The 18,090-nt window shown below is 34.8% G+C and overlaps 2 protein-coding genes across 3 annotated transcripts; both read right to left on the reverse strand.

Annotated features, from left to right (window-relative positions):
- Nucleotides 1-3,357: 3,357 nt before the first annotated feature.
- On the reverse strand, nt 3,358-6,040 carry LOC143472693 (serine/threonine-protein kinase DCLK1-like; the record flags this gene model as incomplete). Of its 2 annotated transcripts, none has more annotated exon segments than XM_076970011.1 (4): nt 3,358-3,482; nt 3,650-3,851; nt 4,288-4,379; nt 5,082-6,040. In XM_076970011.1, coding segments are annotated over 2 exon segments (276 nt in total), but the record flags the coding sequence as incomplete, so codon positions are not given.
- A 4,436-nt stretch (nt 6,041-10,476) lies between these two features.
- Nucleotides 10,477-15,392, reverse strand: LOC143472695 (tubulin beta chain). The gene is made up of 6 exons (XM_076970013.1): nt 15,190-15,392; nt 12,607-12,826; nt 12,186-12,393; nt 11,784-12,028; nt 11,312-11,706; nt 10,477-10,810 (listed from the first exon to the last, which is right to left on the reverse strand). Exons 1-6 carry the CDS (start codon nt 15,244-15,246, stop codon nt 10,595-10,597), a joined length of 1,341 nt encoding a protein of 446 aa, XP_076826128.1. The 5' UTR covers nt 15,247-15,392; the 3' UTR covers nt 10,477-10,594.
- Nucleotides 15,393-18,090: the final 2,698 nt, after the last annotated feature.

Here is an 18,090-nt window from a genome sequence, read left to right on the forward strand (position 1 = left end):
CCACTTTACACATTAAGTTACCACGATGACAAATAAAAATAAGGATTTTATTTATCAATGAAATAAAGGTATTGCAACAAACAATGCAAAAATGTGTGAATGAGCTTCTTTGAAGCTTTTTGGCCTGTGGAGTGTTACAACTAGAGGTGTACTGAAATTTTAGCAGTCTGAATTTATTCAACTGAATTGGGTAAAAATACCCACATTCGATATTTGACGGAAAAGTGAATAGTTATGATAATTCTAAAAACCTCTAAAAACAATCATTTATTACAGGAAACTATAACAATAGCGGATATAAGAGTTGTTGAACGTAATGTCAGGAAAGCTGTATAAGTAATTTATTTATGTAACTTTCTGTTGCAAGTTACATCTAAGTACTAGTATATGTCAGTTCAACTATTGTATTTCCTTAAGCATACACTGGTAAGCTACGGTTTATAGGCATTGTTTTTTCACCCTTATGATACGAATACTTGCAATACTAAATTGCATGACCCGCCTGAAATAATTCAGTTCCTTTTTCCAAAAATAAATTCAGTTTCGGACCAAATCCAAAAAACATGATTCAGTACACCCCTAATTACAACAACACCCTCAGCATTGAAAAGAATATTTTGTTTGCTTAAAATCACTTTGCACAAAAACAAACGATTTCTCATTAGTGTGCTTTCTTAATTTGTTTATAGACTAATCTGCAAGTTTATTTTTTCTCTGATTCTTTCCATTCTCTCTGTAAGTATCTTTGAAATAAATCTCATGTCAAAGTTGCATTAGACACAACTTGAGAAAGTGCAATGAACAAGTTTACTAAGTACCATCTGTTATAAACAAACCTCTAACCATTGCTACAGTGAAAGCTATAAGTTGAATCGTTGATTAATGACTTAAGAGAATATGCCATGTGAGCAGTATTTCCAATGTGTGAAAAAAGTTGTTATTTTGCCATCTTATTGTAAGCAGTTATTAATGTCATACAACCAGGTTTTTTTTTTAAGGTTTGGTTTGGGTGACCGCTAAGTAGTTTTAAGAGACCGCAAGTGTTTCATTTAAATACCAAAAAATAGCCTGTAGTTGCAAGTCCAAATTTCGGGAAACCGCTGGAGAAATTTGGGGGACCGTTTCGGTCCCCCAAAACACCTTAAAAAAACACTGCATACAACCATAGTGTTAAATCAACCTGCTTTACACACCACCGATTCATAAATTTTGGCATTGAATAACTGCTGTATGATGGCCATGCAAAATTTTATTCTCCAGGGCAGTTTAACATAATAAGGTAGGATACTATGTATGTCGACATATAAACTCACTTAGTCAAACAATCCAGTTAAAAAAGTATTACAAGTAATAACCAGTGCATATGTTGCATTTCAAATTATGTCACAACAGACACTAACAAAGCTACTACACAGATGGCACCTCACCTATTGAGAGAGCTCACTTGATCATTTTTGTTGAAAAAAATGGGAAAATGAAGTTATTAACTGCTGACTGCAAGTAATTGTTTTCATTATTAGGGGAATAAGGTTGATTACCAAGACACAAGCAAGTAGCAGTCACTTAATTCTGGGCCCACTACAATAAAAAATTACAAACACTCATTACAAATTATAAACACTCTCTGATTACAAATAAATTATGTTTCAAAACTTGTTGAATTGTTACACCACGTTGATAATTTGGACTACATGACACCATGAGGTGGCAAGCAAAACTGTTGAACTACTACTACAGTATTGTACTTAATTTAGCTACATTATTCACGTTAACACACAGCAGATTTGTTCTCTAATCCAAAAATTGTCATTGTTGTTGACCATTAGATTGCACAATCTGATGGAACGTTATTAAGCTTGCAAAACTATGCCATACTCCAGTCAGCTATTTCCAATTAAATGGAAGAATTAACAATTCTAACTTGATTTATAGTCCTTAACTTTCTGACCAAATCTTTTATACAGTAGAACTTGCCTATAATGGCACTTCAAGGAGCATTGGACTTATGCGAACTGCCATTGTAAATGAATCACTAGCATAAGCAAAACTATGGCAAAAATGAATTTTTATTAAATGTTAAGCTGCCACACAGTAATTAAGGTAAAAAGTAATTAAGTAAAACACAAAGTTCCGCAAAACTTTCAAGCAATTTTAAAAAGAAAAGATTTCTATGAATGATTCAAATATCCATATAAAAATTTCAGTTTGCACAAAATGTGCAGTAAGTGTGATGACAAAAACACCAACAGTGTTTTAAATTTTTGCTTAGGAGGGGTACAAATGCACTTGCAAATATAGAAATATCGTTTGTTAAGATCATGGTCTGAAAGTGGAAAATTAATATGAAAATTTCGTTATCAAGAACAAAAGAACTTTGAGGGAAAACAAACCTTGTTGATTTAGTTGAATTGCTATTATATAAGATACCGATCCAAGCAGACTTAAATGTATGTGTTTTGTCAAGACCAAAGAAATTGTGCCAATAAAGACAAAAAGCAAATATGCATGTTGCAGAGCTATTCTACTGTGGGGGAGTTGTTCTACTATTTTACTTTTAAGGGAATTCAACTATAGTGTTTTTATCGGTCACAAGGTTCAGTAAAAAAGATAGCAAGCCAGTTATCTAAAATACTATCAAAAAGCCTGAACTATGAAATTTCATACAATTAGGAATAGCCATTACCATTTGCTATTTCTTGGTCAAAATGCTTTGATATTTTTCTGGTATTACTGACATAGGGTAGGTCTTTAGCTTCACATAATAACGAAAAAGTACGGCAACTGTTACAAAAAATTTCAAAACTCTGACAAACAAAAGACTTCAATTGAACTGGAGCTATAACAAAAATACCATACTGAATGCATACTTCCCGAAAATGCTTCAAGTCACTGAATTTGTGCCAATTCTGACAGGTTTCTTGTGTTTTGGCTAAAACTGTGCCAATGCTGTTGTTATTGAAGATAATTAATTCGAAAATTCAATGATGCACAAAACTATTATAAAAAAATTCTTTCTATATATTTAATTCCTTTAAAGCGGAAAAAAACCGAGTTTACAACTCTGACTAACTCTTGTAACAAAATTTAAAAAAGAATCACATGAGATAAAAACCTAATAATTCTTATGTAATGTTCATGACTGAGTATATCATGCCAGCCAAGCATTGTCAACATAAAACCAAAAGGAAGAATTAATTACAGACAGTAAACAAATGTGAATCAAAGCTCTAGGGATACAATATACAGTTCATAATAATATTATCATTGCCCTAATTATTTTGTTTGATGTGTTTGAGGATAAAAAGACTATATTTTTCCAACCCACACCATAACTTCATTAATGAGATAGTCACCAACCTGTTGTCGCAACTTTAGTGAGGATGAACTGCAAGTTCGAACATTGGCACACCAGTTTGGGTTAGTGTTCTGTGCATAATTAATTTTCTTATAAAAATCACTTGACGAGCAGACGTAGCTTTCTCCTACAATGGAAAGTGTTGAGAATGACTGATGAAGCAAAATGGCAATTAGTATGGAATGTGAATATGACTAAGTAGGCTACTCTTACAGGCAGACATACAGGCATTTGATCATAAGTAGATTGTTAGGGTTGTACCTTTATAGTTGTATAATCAGTACATCCTCATACCTTGTTCGAACTCATGAATTGAATTTATCTTTTTCAAACCATCTACAGAAAAGATGAACCGTACACCTTGGGGTAGATTAACGTTATCTGTTAGACGGCTGGTGAGATCAGACAACAACATATCAAATGAACGAAGTTTTGTGCTGGACATTGCATAAACAAGTCCCGGATGGAATCTATCTCCGTTGCGGTAAAATCTAACCTGAATGAGTACAAGAACAGTATTTTTAGTATGAAATTTAAAAACGTTAACCAAAACTTCGTTACATAAAAACTAATTAACTTTTATGCAGCTACTACATGAGTATGGTGATATGGTAGCTAGTGGCATAAAGTGTTATTTCAAGGACATGTTAATTTTTACCTCATTTTTACCAAGATTTGAACAACAAATACCAACACAAAAATCAAATAACTCTTATCTAAGTATAGTAAATAGACAAGTATCACAATAATACATGCCACGCTTAGGGCATAACAATCCATGTGTTGGTTTCAGGTTAAAGCATAATTAGCTTCTTTCATGAAAGATAAGACAATTAAATAGTAAAAACACCAAAAAATACAAGAAAAGGGGGAAACAAAAAAACACAAAGCTCTAGCTTTATTATTCCATACGACCAAAATTTTATAGAAACCTTTTTGGCTTTTTTCTCATCACACAGCTGCTGTAAAGATCTTGAATGGTATAAGCTGGCATTGGCACTATGAGCTGAACTTTCAGGAAAACCTAGACTGATGTAAAGCAAAAACAAGTTGAAAATATATCATACTACAGTGGAAAACTTTATTATTCCAAGGTAAATCTACTAAGAGATTTGTATCATCATTTTATGTAAAATGGGACTAAAATAACAGAAAGAATCCTCCCATTGTTTATAAGGATAATTCAAACTTGTAAACTGAAAGTTCTCTTTAAAGTTCTCTTTAAAGTTAAATATAGCAAAAAAGAACAAAAAGATGTCGTGAATTCACTAAAATAGCATAAAAATGGAACATATTTTGATTCATAAGTTTAACTATTTTAATAACATTGTCATTATATCTAATTATTGATATTCTATTTAAGGTAACTTTTAGTTTAATAGGGATTTTTTTGAGTCGACCTTTATGATTATCGGATTTGCATGAAGGTGAATAATTAATAATTTAATCATCCTCACGGCAGATCCCTAGTACTTAGCATAATGCCTTGTTAAAATTTTAATTGTTTGTGTGTCTTTTCTTTCAACCAGTTGCATGTCTCAAATAAGCCAATCAAATATTCACTTTCATTTTTTTACTTTGGCGCATCTTTAATACAAGTATGTTTATAAATACCTTGAATATGCCAATGCAAAATTTGAAGCTTTGTACACTGATACAAAGTTTTTAAAAAATCAATGTCAACAACTTAGCCGGAGCAAACTACGAAAACATACATGTTTCTTACCTATTTCTTGTCTTCCTTGGACGAGTAAAGGGTTGGGTGATGAAACTAAAATTATGTGGCATAATAATATTTCTTAAGAGCTTTCAAAATACTAAGAACGAAAAATAAAGTGCTAACCATTATTGAGTGATAAAATAATAATTCCATCGGCAAATAAATTATAACACATTGTTTAGGAGCTAATTGGCCCAAATTTCCAATGTACCCCATAAATATTTTCAAATCAAACTTTTGCTCCATTTGGACAGTACAGCTGCAGTAAACAATCATAATGGAAAGTGGGGCAAACACACACATAAGACTCTAACATGCATGCCAAAATGTATCTTGCATGCATTAATTTACAATAGACAAACATAAAGTTAAATTTGTCTTCTTTAATTTTAATCTATAATACATAGAGAATCAACGCAGTTCAGTGTACACCAAGCTTTTAGCTTTTTCGAGCATGTATTCCAGTCAAAATCTGCCAAACTTTTCAGTCCATGTAAACATGAAATCCTCAAAGCTCATTGCACAAAATCCTTTAAATCATCACAATAAGACGTTTTTTTTAACTGAACAATGAACACTTTATTGCAATTTATGGGTGTCTCCAGAACAATATGGGTTGCACGTTCAATTGGATCTAAAATAGACAAAAGAGGAGAAAAAAGATCTGGATAAAAAAAGATTAATTTCATTTGACTAAGAAACAGGGAGAATTTATTTTTGCCAATAGCATACCACATTATGGAGCAAACTAATAGCCTACAGGCTATCGCCATGCAACGTAAAATATAAATGAACATTCATCTTCAATCAACGCAACAACAAGATCACCAGAAGATTCTATTTACTGCTGTTTAAAACAAAACCTAAATTTGATAACAGCCCTTAGGGAAGTTTATGGGGCGTGGTCCTAGGTTTCAAACAGTGAACAAACCTAACCAGCAGACAAACCTACGACAATAATCTGCCTTAACGCTTGGCCAGTAGTTCTAACAGGAACAGCTGGGATAATTGTGGCTCTTAGTAAGGGGAAACACCTGAATCAGTAAACAATATTTAGATCTAGTATGGAAGTGCACCACCACCTCAAAGTTACTAAATTATGACGTCACTAATCATTATGACGTTGTCATATTGTAGGGTCAAAAATAGATGACGTCATAAAAAAGTGTCATTCTACGTTATCAACTTCCGGGGGAAATTCCCTTCTAAATTTGAAAAACGCGTTTTACGAGCCTATAACACCACTTTAATAAACAAAATCCTAAAAATTTATGACGTACGTCTTGACCCAGATCTTCAACGTGCAAAAATATCTACACAAGGGTTATTCAATGAGGGAGAGATCGCCTCCCCAAGGTGCAATTGTGACAATTTTTGAACTAGAGGGGCGACTTTTTTTCTTTAAGGAGGTGGAAGATGCTGTTATAATTGCTGTTATAATTATGCATATGTTATTAACCGCGCTATTATTTCATAAGATCATACTTGCTTTGTTTTTAATTGTTCTTTCTCTTTTGTGATAATTTCAAGGAATATTGTACATCGCAAAAAGCAAATATATTCGTAGAAAAATTATCATAGGGCGATTTTGACCCAGAAATCCGAAAAAGGGGTGATTTCACAAAAAAGGTTAAAGACCACTGATCTACACCTTAACCTAACCATAACACCTTCAAAATGAAACTGAAAAGTAAAACACACACATCTAAAAACACAATTTAAAATAAAACGTTTGTTTGGAGTGGTAGGCTATATTTCAATTAATACTCAGCAAAGGACAATTAAAACATACACAAATAAAGTATAAGAACCTCCCTGCGTCTTGGTTGTTGTTCGATGGAAATTGCGACACCACATGGTAAGAAATTACGTGTTTAACATAGGACAAGTTTCACAATCGGTACATGGAATGAAATCTGTGTTGGGTGTTTGTCAAAGTAAAATTCATCGACCGCGAGGTAAAGTCTTCCCGATTCCAACAATACCAAGTTTGTTTAAAAACGGTCATGTATGAGAGTAGCTATGCAACGACACTCAGGGTCACTTCCATAGTTCCCTACTTCCTTGAGCACATCCATACTACGAGCTCCATGCATTTTAAACGGCGATGAGAGTGGTGGAATACGTTCCAAGTAACCTTCGGGATCGGTGGTATAGTCTACTTAGTAACTACGACAGACTCGACCAATATTTACCGGGGTAGTGTCAAAACCTGTTCCCCGTCCAAAACCTACCCCCCATCGTGAAGTTATAAATTTTATTCTGATTATGAGTTTGAATCAGTAGAAGTAGAGTGCTAGCGCAGTTAGAATGATGAATATTAAACACTGGCAAATTGCACATTGAGCCAAATTGAAAATAAAAATTGAAAGCTTAACATCTTCATAATAACTATGTAAGCTAACACTCAGCAGTCAAATAAACAGTTATGAATAAACAAAGTATAAACAGCAAACAAACAGCTACATTTTACTGATCTATCCTCAGTCAACTGTATTTATACTCATCACAACTGTTGTCTTTTAGAAAGAATTGCCGAGAACTTAAAAAAAATGGAACAAGAACTATTCGATACTGTATTATATTGTTTATTTTTCGTCATTGCCTTTGCGGGAACGAATAATAAAATGCTAACAATTAGACCGTGGTTTCCAATCAGGAGTCCACGGACCTCTTGGGGGACCGTGATAAGGTTGCAGGGGGTCCGTGAGTGCACTGGAAATTGACAGAATTAAATAACAAATTCAAATAATTTCACGTGGATGTAAGGCAACAACTCGTAGGTACGAAAATAATGTAGCGCCGTCAATTGTTTCCATATTTGGTTAAGAGATTTGATTTGTTTTTTTTTTGCTGATTGTGACGCTTAATCTATAAGTCTTGAAAATTTAGGGGTCCGTAAGCTTGATAATATTTTGAAAGGGGTCAGTTATTAAAAAAGTTTGGGAACCGCTGCATTAGAGCGTGATAAAATAACGATTTCACCGACAAACAATGAGCGGATAGAAGTAGCAACGCCCAAACGCTTAAAACGTGCAAGAATAATGCAACTAAATAATAATGATTGATTGATGATGATTTTATGCTTTTAAATCGTTGATTGTATTATTTTGGTCGTAAATTCGTTAAAATTAGGAACTATTTTGTGGGTTTGGTGGCCATGCTAACCTACCATCTTATTGCACAATTCCATTATTGCTATCTTGCATGTTTTAAGCGTGTGTTTTATTGTGCTATAACAACAACGGTAAGCATCCTAATATTCGCTCCGCACAGTTAATAGCGAAGAATAAACAATACAAAAAATAAACTTAATGCTTAGTACGGCCATTAAATCCAACATACCACATTTACAATGGTTAAATCCATATACGGAAATACTCGAGTGGGGTTTTTAGAAAGACTTGACTTGTGTTTTAGTGTTTATAAAAGACTGAAGTTCACTTGTCTTAACATGGAAATTGACTTCGGAAATTGACTCGGTTGACTTCACTTCATATCTGACAAGTACTGAGTGGTAAATCATTTAAAAGTCAGGCTGTAGCTTACTGAAGGAGTAGCCCTACGCCTACAGCAAATGAACCATGCATGTGATTATTTTGCCATATTATGGAACCTGGTTAAAAGTTGGGGAACGAGGATAGCCTAAGATAGATAAAAGAAAGTTAAATTCAAATAGGTCTATTTTCGGCTCAAAATAATATGGAACCGCAGATACCGGATAGTAATAAATAAGGCTGTCGTGACGGTGACGTCACGAGTTGTTTTCGAAATGCTGAAATTTTGTTTTGGGATTTTGCAATTCCGTTGTTGATCAAACTTAAATTCTCCTTAATGACGTTCAGATAAATCTCCTCGCTTGAATTGGTGTGCCATATATATACTGTTGTAATGTTTGCAATCTTTCTTTTACCCTTTCACTTGTTACGACAGCGCATTGTAGCATTCAGTAAGCTTTACCCAAAGGTGAAAGCCTTTGTGTCTGATAATAAATAAAATGGGAACTTTATCGTCTAGTAATATGCATTGTCACGCCGTTCGAGAAATTATAACATCGAGTCAGAAGAAAAACAATGTATCAATTCAACCATCCTTGCCAGTTATCTGTCATACCGTATTGATTATTTTTTCGCCATTGACTTTCTAGGCCTGTAGCTTTCACCACCCTGTCCGCTAGGTAGCGACAGGACGACGTGTTTATTTGCCTGAAGAATTATCATTTTTTGATTTTATTCCTTGTTCGCAATTTGTCTGACAAGGAGGAATACAGACGATCTTTTTTGAGACGTCTCTCCACATCAAGTTATGCCTGTGCTGGTTTAGTGACGTATTAAGTTACAAATTGTGTACGTTATTAAGAAAGTTGTATTGTCTTTAGCTAGGATATGTCATTCAGACATTCGTAGGCATATTTGCGTTATTATGTCAGACAAGTCTTGAAAAGTAAAATAGTTAGCTGGATTATAAACAATAGTTCTATTACATGCACAAAGACATTCCGCTATATATGTATGTGTGTGCTGTTCCTGATCCATGATTGCGACTAACCTGTTATTATTTTATTGGCAAATAAGGTGTCCCTATAACGATAATTAATGGAACTGACTACACTCCTCGTTGCAGCATAGGTTACTACTGTTACGGTACCTGAGACATCAGATACATTACAACAGGGGTTCCCAACCTTTTTATGTTCTCGTACCACTTAGCCACCACGGATTGTCAACACGTACCACTATTTGCAAAAATGTAATATATATATATAATATACAAAAATGTAATGCTGTTCAGGATTCAGCCACTACACGTCGGAAAACCAACATCAGAATAAACGCAATTCTGCAATTGCACAGACCACATTGCACACGTAATAGTTTCGTCACAGACACCATTCACATTGCACACATAATAGTTTCGTCACAGACACCATTTAGTTCGCACACCAGCATTGTATTAATAACAATGACAGCAGGGAGCAAGATCGACAAAAGTAGCTTACTGAGTGCAGAGAATTTAGTACGGAAAGAAATAAAAGTGTTGTTCGCATATTTTAGCAACTCAAAATTAAATTGTTATACTACAGTACTATATATCGCATGCAACGGAGAGCTGCTCGCGTACCACCTGAAAAGCTCCGCGCACCACCGGTTGGAAACCCCTGCATTACAATTATGGTACATTAGAACAACAGAATGGGTTTCTTTTGATATATCCCATAGCCATGGTAGCTAATAGTGTAATGATCTAAAGCCGTTACCGTAGCAAGCTCATAATGGTGGAAGCTTAAAGTATGGCTGCAAAATGTAGTAATAAAAACTTAGCTAAGTGTTTGGGACATTTTATAAAATAAGAAAATCCGAACGCCATTTTGATATGGTGCCCCTAGACTAAATAAAATATATTTGAAGCCACTGAAGTTTATTTAAATTTGGTAAAGGTGATTTAACCAAAAATGATACCACACACTTTTCAACTGCTATTTTAAGAAATTATTAATACATTGTTTCTGCAATTTTCTTTTAAGCCTCCTCGTCTTCACCCTCTTCTTCATCAAATTCACCTTCTTCTTCGGCTGTGGCATCCTGATACTGCTGATATTCACTCACTAGATCATTCATATTACTTTCAGCCTCTGTAAATTCCATTTCATCCATACCCTCACCAGTGTACCAGTGCAAAAAGGCTTTACGTCGGAACATCGCAGTGAATTGCTCAGAAATACGCTTGAATAACTCCTATAATTAACATATAAACTTAATTAGGTCAAGTTTAAACTAATAAATTCAGTAAAATGATTTGATGGAGACTGAAACACGTTAACCAGGTATAATCAGTAATATAAAACTAAAATATAAGATGACACTATGGGGATAACTTTATTTTTTATTTCTCAACTCAAGCAGATTTGTACACCCGATGAAGCAAGTTTATGCTTGCGAAAACTTGTGTCGGGAAATTAAAAATAAAGTTAACCCCAGCGCATCATCCTATATCCTGTTTTTTTATTACGTACTCAATAAAATAATTGCAAGACAATAATTTAATCTCTGTTAATTTTGTCATAATAATTACTGTTAGTCTGAATTATAGTGGAGAAATGACCCAGCACCACATATAGTAAAACCGCCTAACTCTTCCTTCTCAAACAAGCACATAAAATAACCCCACATCTGTTTTTAAAATAAGTGTATAACAGTACGCCTTAAAGAATAAACAATCTTTAAATTTAAGCACACCTGGATGGCTGTACTATTGCCAACAAATGTTGCAGCCATTTTCAATCCACGTGGAGGTATATCACATACAGCTGTTTTCACGTTATTTGGAATCCATTCCACAAAGTATGAACTGTTTTTGTTTTGTACATTAAGCATTTGCTCATCAACTTCCTTCATGGACATGCGGCCACGGAACATGGTGGCAACAGTCAGATAACGACCATGTCGAGGATCACACGCTGCCATCATGTTTTTAGCATCAAACATTTGTTGTGTCAGTTCTGGAACAGTTAAAGCTCTGTACTGTTGACTTCCACGACTAGTAAGTGGTGCAAATCCAGGCATAAAGAAATGAAGACGAGGAAATGGGACCATGTTCACAGCCAGTTTACGTAAGTCTGCATTCAATTGACCTGCAAAAGTGAAAAGTATGCTCAAACCTCTGAAAAGCATTCTATGTTTGACACTTTATGCTGCAGGAAGTTGTTACCTGGAAACCTCAAGCAGGTGGTTACGCCACTCATTGTAGCAGAAACAAGATGATTTAAATCACCATAGGTTGGTGTTGTAAGTTTCAAAGTGCGAAAACATATATCATACAGAGCTTCGTTATCAATACAATACGTTTCATCAGTGTTTTCAACCAATTGATGAACAGACAAAGTAGCATTGTATGGTTCAACAACTGTGTCAGAGACTTTAGGTGATGGTACAACGCTGAATGTGTTCATTATTCTGAAAAATTTAACATTTTGCTAATGCTAATCCACTCGTCAAACTAATGTAATTTAAGTATTCTGAACAGAAATGGGCATTCTGTTTAGGGATATGCCTTCTTGCAAATCATAATTAAGTTTGGCATTGCTTGTTATTAAATTTACTAGCATAATACCTGTCTGGATATTCTTCTCTGATTTTACTGATTAAGAGTGTTCCCATACCCGAACCTGTTCCACCTCCTAATGAATGAGTCAACTGAAACCCTTGCAAACAATCGCAGCTCTCTGCCTCTTTTCGAACAACGTCAAGAACAGAATCAACCAATTCTGCACCTTCAGTGTAGTGACCTTTAGCCCAGTTGTTGCCAGCACCACTTTGTCCTATAAAATTTAAATCAAAATCAATAAGTGGTATACCAGTCCTTGCAATATTATTCCATGCAGTCTACATCACCAGTTACAGAATATTCTATTGAGCTATACAGTATCAACATTAAATTTAAGCAACAGTATTTTAAGTTTCCGGAACTAGGATACAGAGACTACTCCTAATGAGATTAATAAAAAATCATTTTTAAATTGAAATAAACTCACCGAACACGAAGTTATCAGGCCTGAAAATTTGTCCAAATGGGCCAGATCTCACTGAGTCCATCGTACCTGGTTCTAAGTCGACTAAAATTGCTCTCGGAACATATTTACCACCAGTTGCTTCATTATAATAGACATTAATTCGTTCCAGCTGTAAGTCACTGTCACCATGGTAAGTTCCGGTGGGATCAATTCCGTGCTCGTCACTTATGACTTCCCAAAACTGCAAAGCAACAAATTAACTTTACTGGTACAAGAGAACTAACATGAGAACTTCAACATGAAGGGTTAACTTCCAACAACTTTATTAACTTTCATAGTAAACCATACCATGAACTCGAAGGGCAGTTTTGACTTATAGTTAGACTGACAAATTTTGGCTGGAAGTATCCAACACTTTTTTTATTTTTGTCAGCATGGTATCATGATGGTTGAAGCGCCTGTCTTGTAAAAAAAGGTTTATTTCTCAGTCGTGCTACCCATGTAAAACCCTTGAGCAAGTATGAAAGACGCTAGATTTTATTCAGCAGTACTGATAAATAGTTCTAAATTTCGGCAATCCAAGATGAAAAACACAAAAAACTGTGTGATAATCAGAACTTGCACTAAAGCAAGCTAGGTAGCCAAGGAACTATTACTGAGATTAACTTGAGCAAAACTTTCCTCAGTTAAGTGCCTGTATGTGTATTATAGGAGTAGTCTGTAATTAGGGGCCAGCAAAAGCTAGCAAGGTATGAATTACTGCAAACTTTTGTTCAGTGGAACTGGTGAACAGGTTCAAATTTGGGCGATGTTATAAAATAACAAATAAAAAATGTTTCTCCATCAGAATTTTCACTAAAAGAAACTAGGTATATCTTAGGCTCAAATTGATCGCCAAGTTGATGCCGTGTAAAGGTTTTTCTCAGTCCCTGACAGGAAAGTTGGTGAATGAGCCAATTGACTGGAATTGACAAGGGTTTTGCCCCATAATTTGTACGGGTAGGTATTATATTGGCAAACTGGTGGTTCAGGGCTGACAAACCACAACTACATCACTGTCCATATCTAGTCTATTCTGTATTTTGCTTTAACAACCATGGTGAACCTGCTCACACACAAATTGATGGACGGTTACAACATAAGCAATTTAATAGTTGTTTTTGATAACTCACTCGACAATTGATACATTTGGCACCAAAATGTGTTCAATGGGTTAATTTCACAAGTGCTTGCTTTGCGACAAAAACATTTTAATTTATTTAGCCTGTGGATAGTGTTGCACCAGATCGACAATAATTACTAAAATTAAGTAACGTAGTTGCTGTTACAAACATTTGGTACAACTTATGTTATACTTCCTCGGTATATTTTATGCTCGCAAAACATTGATAACTAGCTTTTTATATGTCAGCATTCACTATGTAAATACAAATGAAATGAGTGTAATATTCTGCATTTGGCTCAGCCCACATTGTTATTTTTCAAAACTGGGCAATAGCAGAAACTAACGCTTGTAATGTGATGTAATAACCTTCCTTTGTTAACTCTTACTACAACCATAAATCGAGTATGCATAGTACGGCATTGACACTACTAAACTATTATAGTGATACCACACTCCACGAAGGTCGATTATGGACAAGACTTCACACCAATATGCTGAGATTGTTATAAAGGCAGTAAATAAATATACTTTGTTACACAAGTTCAGGTCACGACCCTGGGTTTGCTCCAAATGAAGTAAATTGAGTTTCAAAATGGAACACAAATGTTTTTGCAAAGTCAGATAGTGCAAATTTAAACGCCTCGCCTACAGAGTATGGAAGTTTTCACAGAGATCTCGGGTATGCAGAAGCAAAATCCTGGTGTGCACTGCAACTATAGTAGCTCAAACCTGTATGGCGTTAGTGGTCACAGGCATGGTGCAGTCTTTTACAACAGAAACTATAAGACAATTTAGTCTCTCCCTTTTTGTTTTGTTTTTTAGACGCATTGCCTTACTCCTGGTGTAAGCTACAATACTGTTTTGGTCAAAAATTCTTTGGTCTGCTTCAGCTAGGCTATAGGCCTAGTCCAGAGTCTGGGGCTAGCTTACCCATATTAAACAAATTTCATACAGGTTGCTTGCCTCAACTTTTACCGGCAGCAAAGTTCGAACTACAGGCAACTATGAGCCGGATTGCAGAGTACCGTATGGCCGTTTTCAGCAAGATCTTGGTTGCCATAAACAACCAAAAATGAAAAATGCGGTACGCAAGAATGGCCATAGCCTACGCAATGGAATTAAGAACTTAGGTGCACAATTACACAATTTGACGTACTCAATTTTTTAAATCAATTAAAAATTGATTGCATAGAAGTTAAGTCCAAGTCGTTAATACAAAATAGCGCACCTTAAATGCGGTACTGAAGCTAATGAAAAGCAGTATTGAGTGCGCCTATGCCAAACTCTGCTGTCTGGCCTATGTCTACATTGAAAATACTGTCTATAATTATAGGTCTAAATGTCACGTTTAAATTTTACACAAAGCTTGAAAAACTTTTTTGTTGCCCTTTGCAATACCGGTATTAAGATTATCTCAAAACTAGACTTAGCAGCCTTACCTTAGCACCAATCTGGTTTCCGCATTGGCCGGCTTGTAAATGCACTATTTCACGCATGATTTTCTGTTATTTATAACAAAGATGTAAAACGCCAAAATACTTAATCTGAAAAATTCTCGTTCAGATAACAAAGACTACTGCAAGTGCCACAACAAACTACGACCTAATAAACTAAAACGATGTTAACCTTTTACCAATTCGATAAAACCTAAAATCAAATCAAATTTGTACTGCCGATTTTCTGGCATCCGTAAATCCAGAATGTTATTTGATTGGAGCAGGTAACAATAAGATTTTTCCTATTGGTGTTTTTAAATAGTTGCAGACTACGTCACCTGAGGACACCCTACGTCAGAGAGCCTACGACATCTTATATTACAAAAATATTTTCGTTTTTATCAGCAAGACTCAGAAGATAAAGCAATAAAGTTGTTGGTTGTTTTTATAAAAGCGAAAGTAAATCAAGGTAGCACTTTAAAGGTTAATTATAAGTAATTAACAGGGGACTTCGCAAAGTTTCTTCGTTTCTTCAGGTGTAACGAAAGACACCAAAGATTTCATTGTTGCAATGCTAAAATATGCTGGGAAACAAGAATGGCAATAGAGTGGACGTTTTGCACAAAAAAACGCTTGAATTAAGATTTTGGTAACGTGACACTTGTTGAAGAATACCAGCTGTTTTGCCCAAAGTTAATAGAAAAACACATGTTAATGTTTTTAATTAACTTTGGTTTTGCCTATCTTTAGCAATGCAGACTTCTTTTTAGTTGGTTTTCTCTACGTTAAACAACAGTAAGCTTTCAAAGTTTGTTTATATTTTGGATAGACAACATACATAGGCTATAATTTTTCCATTTCAATTAATAACATTAAGAGACATTCGCTTGGTCTATTCTATATCACCGTTTGCTGGTAATACGATATCTACGGTACCGTACAATATTGAGTTAATTTCAAGCCTAAAATAGACCTATTTGATTTGAACTTTCTTTTATCTTTGTTTAACTAGGTTGTCCTCTTTCAGTAACTTTTCCCTTTGCCCCATAATATGGCAAAAGAATCACAGGATTCATTTGTTTGTTGTAGGCTTGCGTGGCATTTTCCAAGTTCATTACACCACTTCTTGTAACGTGTTTTCTATCTCGTGATTAACATTTTTGATAAAAGCTTGAATTGATGATGAATATGTAATTATTTGTTTTGAACAAATTCGTGAGAAAATTTTTGTAGTAATCTAACAATGCTTATCACGGGCTACATTTCAACTCCTCATTTTCACAATATAAAAGCGCTTGCTTTTGCGAACGCTTTAATGCGAACAGAGAGCCTTAGATGACCGAATCACCAGAACGAACGTCTGTCGGACTTGGAGAAAAAAACTCTAATAAACTAGTCAAACGGCCTTTTTTGAAGATGCGACTCGCTTAATTACCTTGCGTAAAACCATGTGCATAATTTCAAATAAACACCTTCCCTTGTAAATGTATTTGTTGAAATTTGTAGTTAACTGACGGCCACTGTGTTAGTGTTAGATAATTCTAACTGCACGCAAGAACTATGGAGTTAGGTTCTTATAACATGTTAATTTAATAAAGAAACTGTTTATGCCTTAAACTAACCTCTTCAAGCTTATAGGTGGTATGCCTACTCCTCCAATAGGCTACGGCCTGACTTTTTAATGGTTTGGAACCCAAGACTTGTCGTTTGTCGAAATGCATGTGAGACAAGTTACAACACACCTAACATAGTCTTGAAAAGTTATGTGAGAGTTTTACTTTGCTTTAAGTGCACATTACATCAGGGTTTGAGTACCAAAGGCCAAATGTGAACCGGATTCGAATTCCAGTTGCGCTACCATTGTAATTTCCTTAAGCAAGGTGCAAACAATGCTTATGTTTAATGGTCTCGATGAACAGTGTGAAATTCGGATAAGACCAAAAAATTTATAATATAATAACAAATGCGTGTATCAATCAGAACTTGTTCAAAGACAAGATTGATAGCGAAGGCTTGAGCGCCGAGGAATCATTGCCGACTTAAAGTTGTAGAAAAACTTTCCTCAGTGATACTATACCATACTAGTTTGTCGGGTATTTTTTTTGCCATGTACGTTACTGTAGTTAGATCTAGCCTAGTAAAAGGCTTCCTTGTCGATTTTATAGGTTTGTGCAATGCTTCGTGTATGAGCAAATGAAGTGTTACATAACCAATACAGTAAAAAATATTACCAAAAAATTTGTTTTTTTTTCAATCTTATCCACCTCACAATTGTGCGTTGACTGTGGTACCCTTCTGTTTTTAATAAATTAAAACACTAAAAAACATTAAGTGATGACATTAGTTGACATTAATAGTTTGTTGATTTTTTGTATACATATATGGTCTTTTTATAACAAAACTGCGTCACAATTTTGACATGAACCAACACTTAGCGTTTTACTAGAAATCAGGTAAAAAATTGCTTATCGCTTATTATCTAGTTACCCGGTTAACTAAAGTATAAATATCCGGATATATTCATAATCCGAATAGTAAATATTATGGATATCAAATATCCTATGATATCTCTGGTCATGATAGGCCAAATATCCCAAAAACTGTCACTATTAAGCGATAATAAACAAATATAGTTTCAAATTTACAAAACTTACAAAATAATTGCATGAATGCTTTGCATGCCAGGAATATTGATAACAGTTTCCCGTTGACAGTACTTATTTACTTGTACGCTGTCTATTTGATACATTGTCTGATATGCATATGCTTTGTGAAGCTCGTTGACTAAATTGGTTTGCTACCACCTATTCTGACTTCGGAATTTTTGTCCACGTTTGTGAGTTGTCTGCTTATTTTGGAGGATAAAGTTTCCATACCGAAATTTTCTAATTACACTCCTAGCAC

Source organism: Clavelina lepadiformis, unplaced genomic scaffold (genome assembly GCF_947623445.1).
Source record: "Clavelina lepadiformis unplaced genomic scaffold, kaClaLepa1.1 scaffold_84, whole genome shotgun sequence".
Classification (NCBI taxonomy): domain Eukaryota; kingdom Metazoa; phylum Chordata; class Ascidiacea; order Aplousobranchia; family Clavelinidae; genus Clavelina; species Clavelina lepadiformis.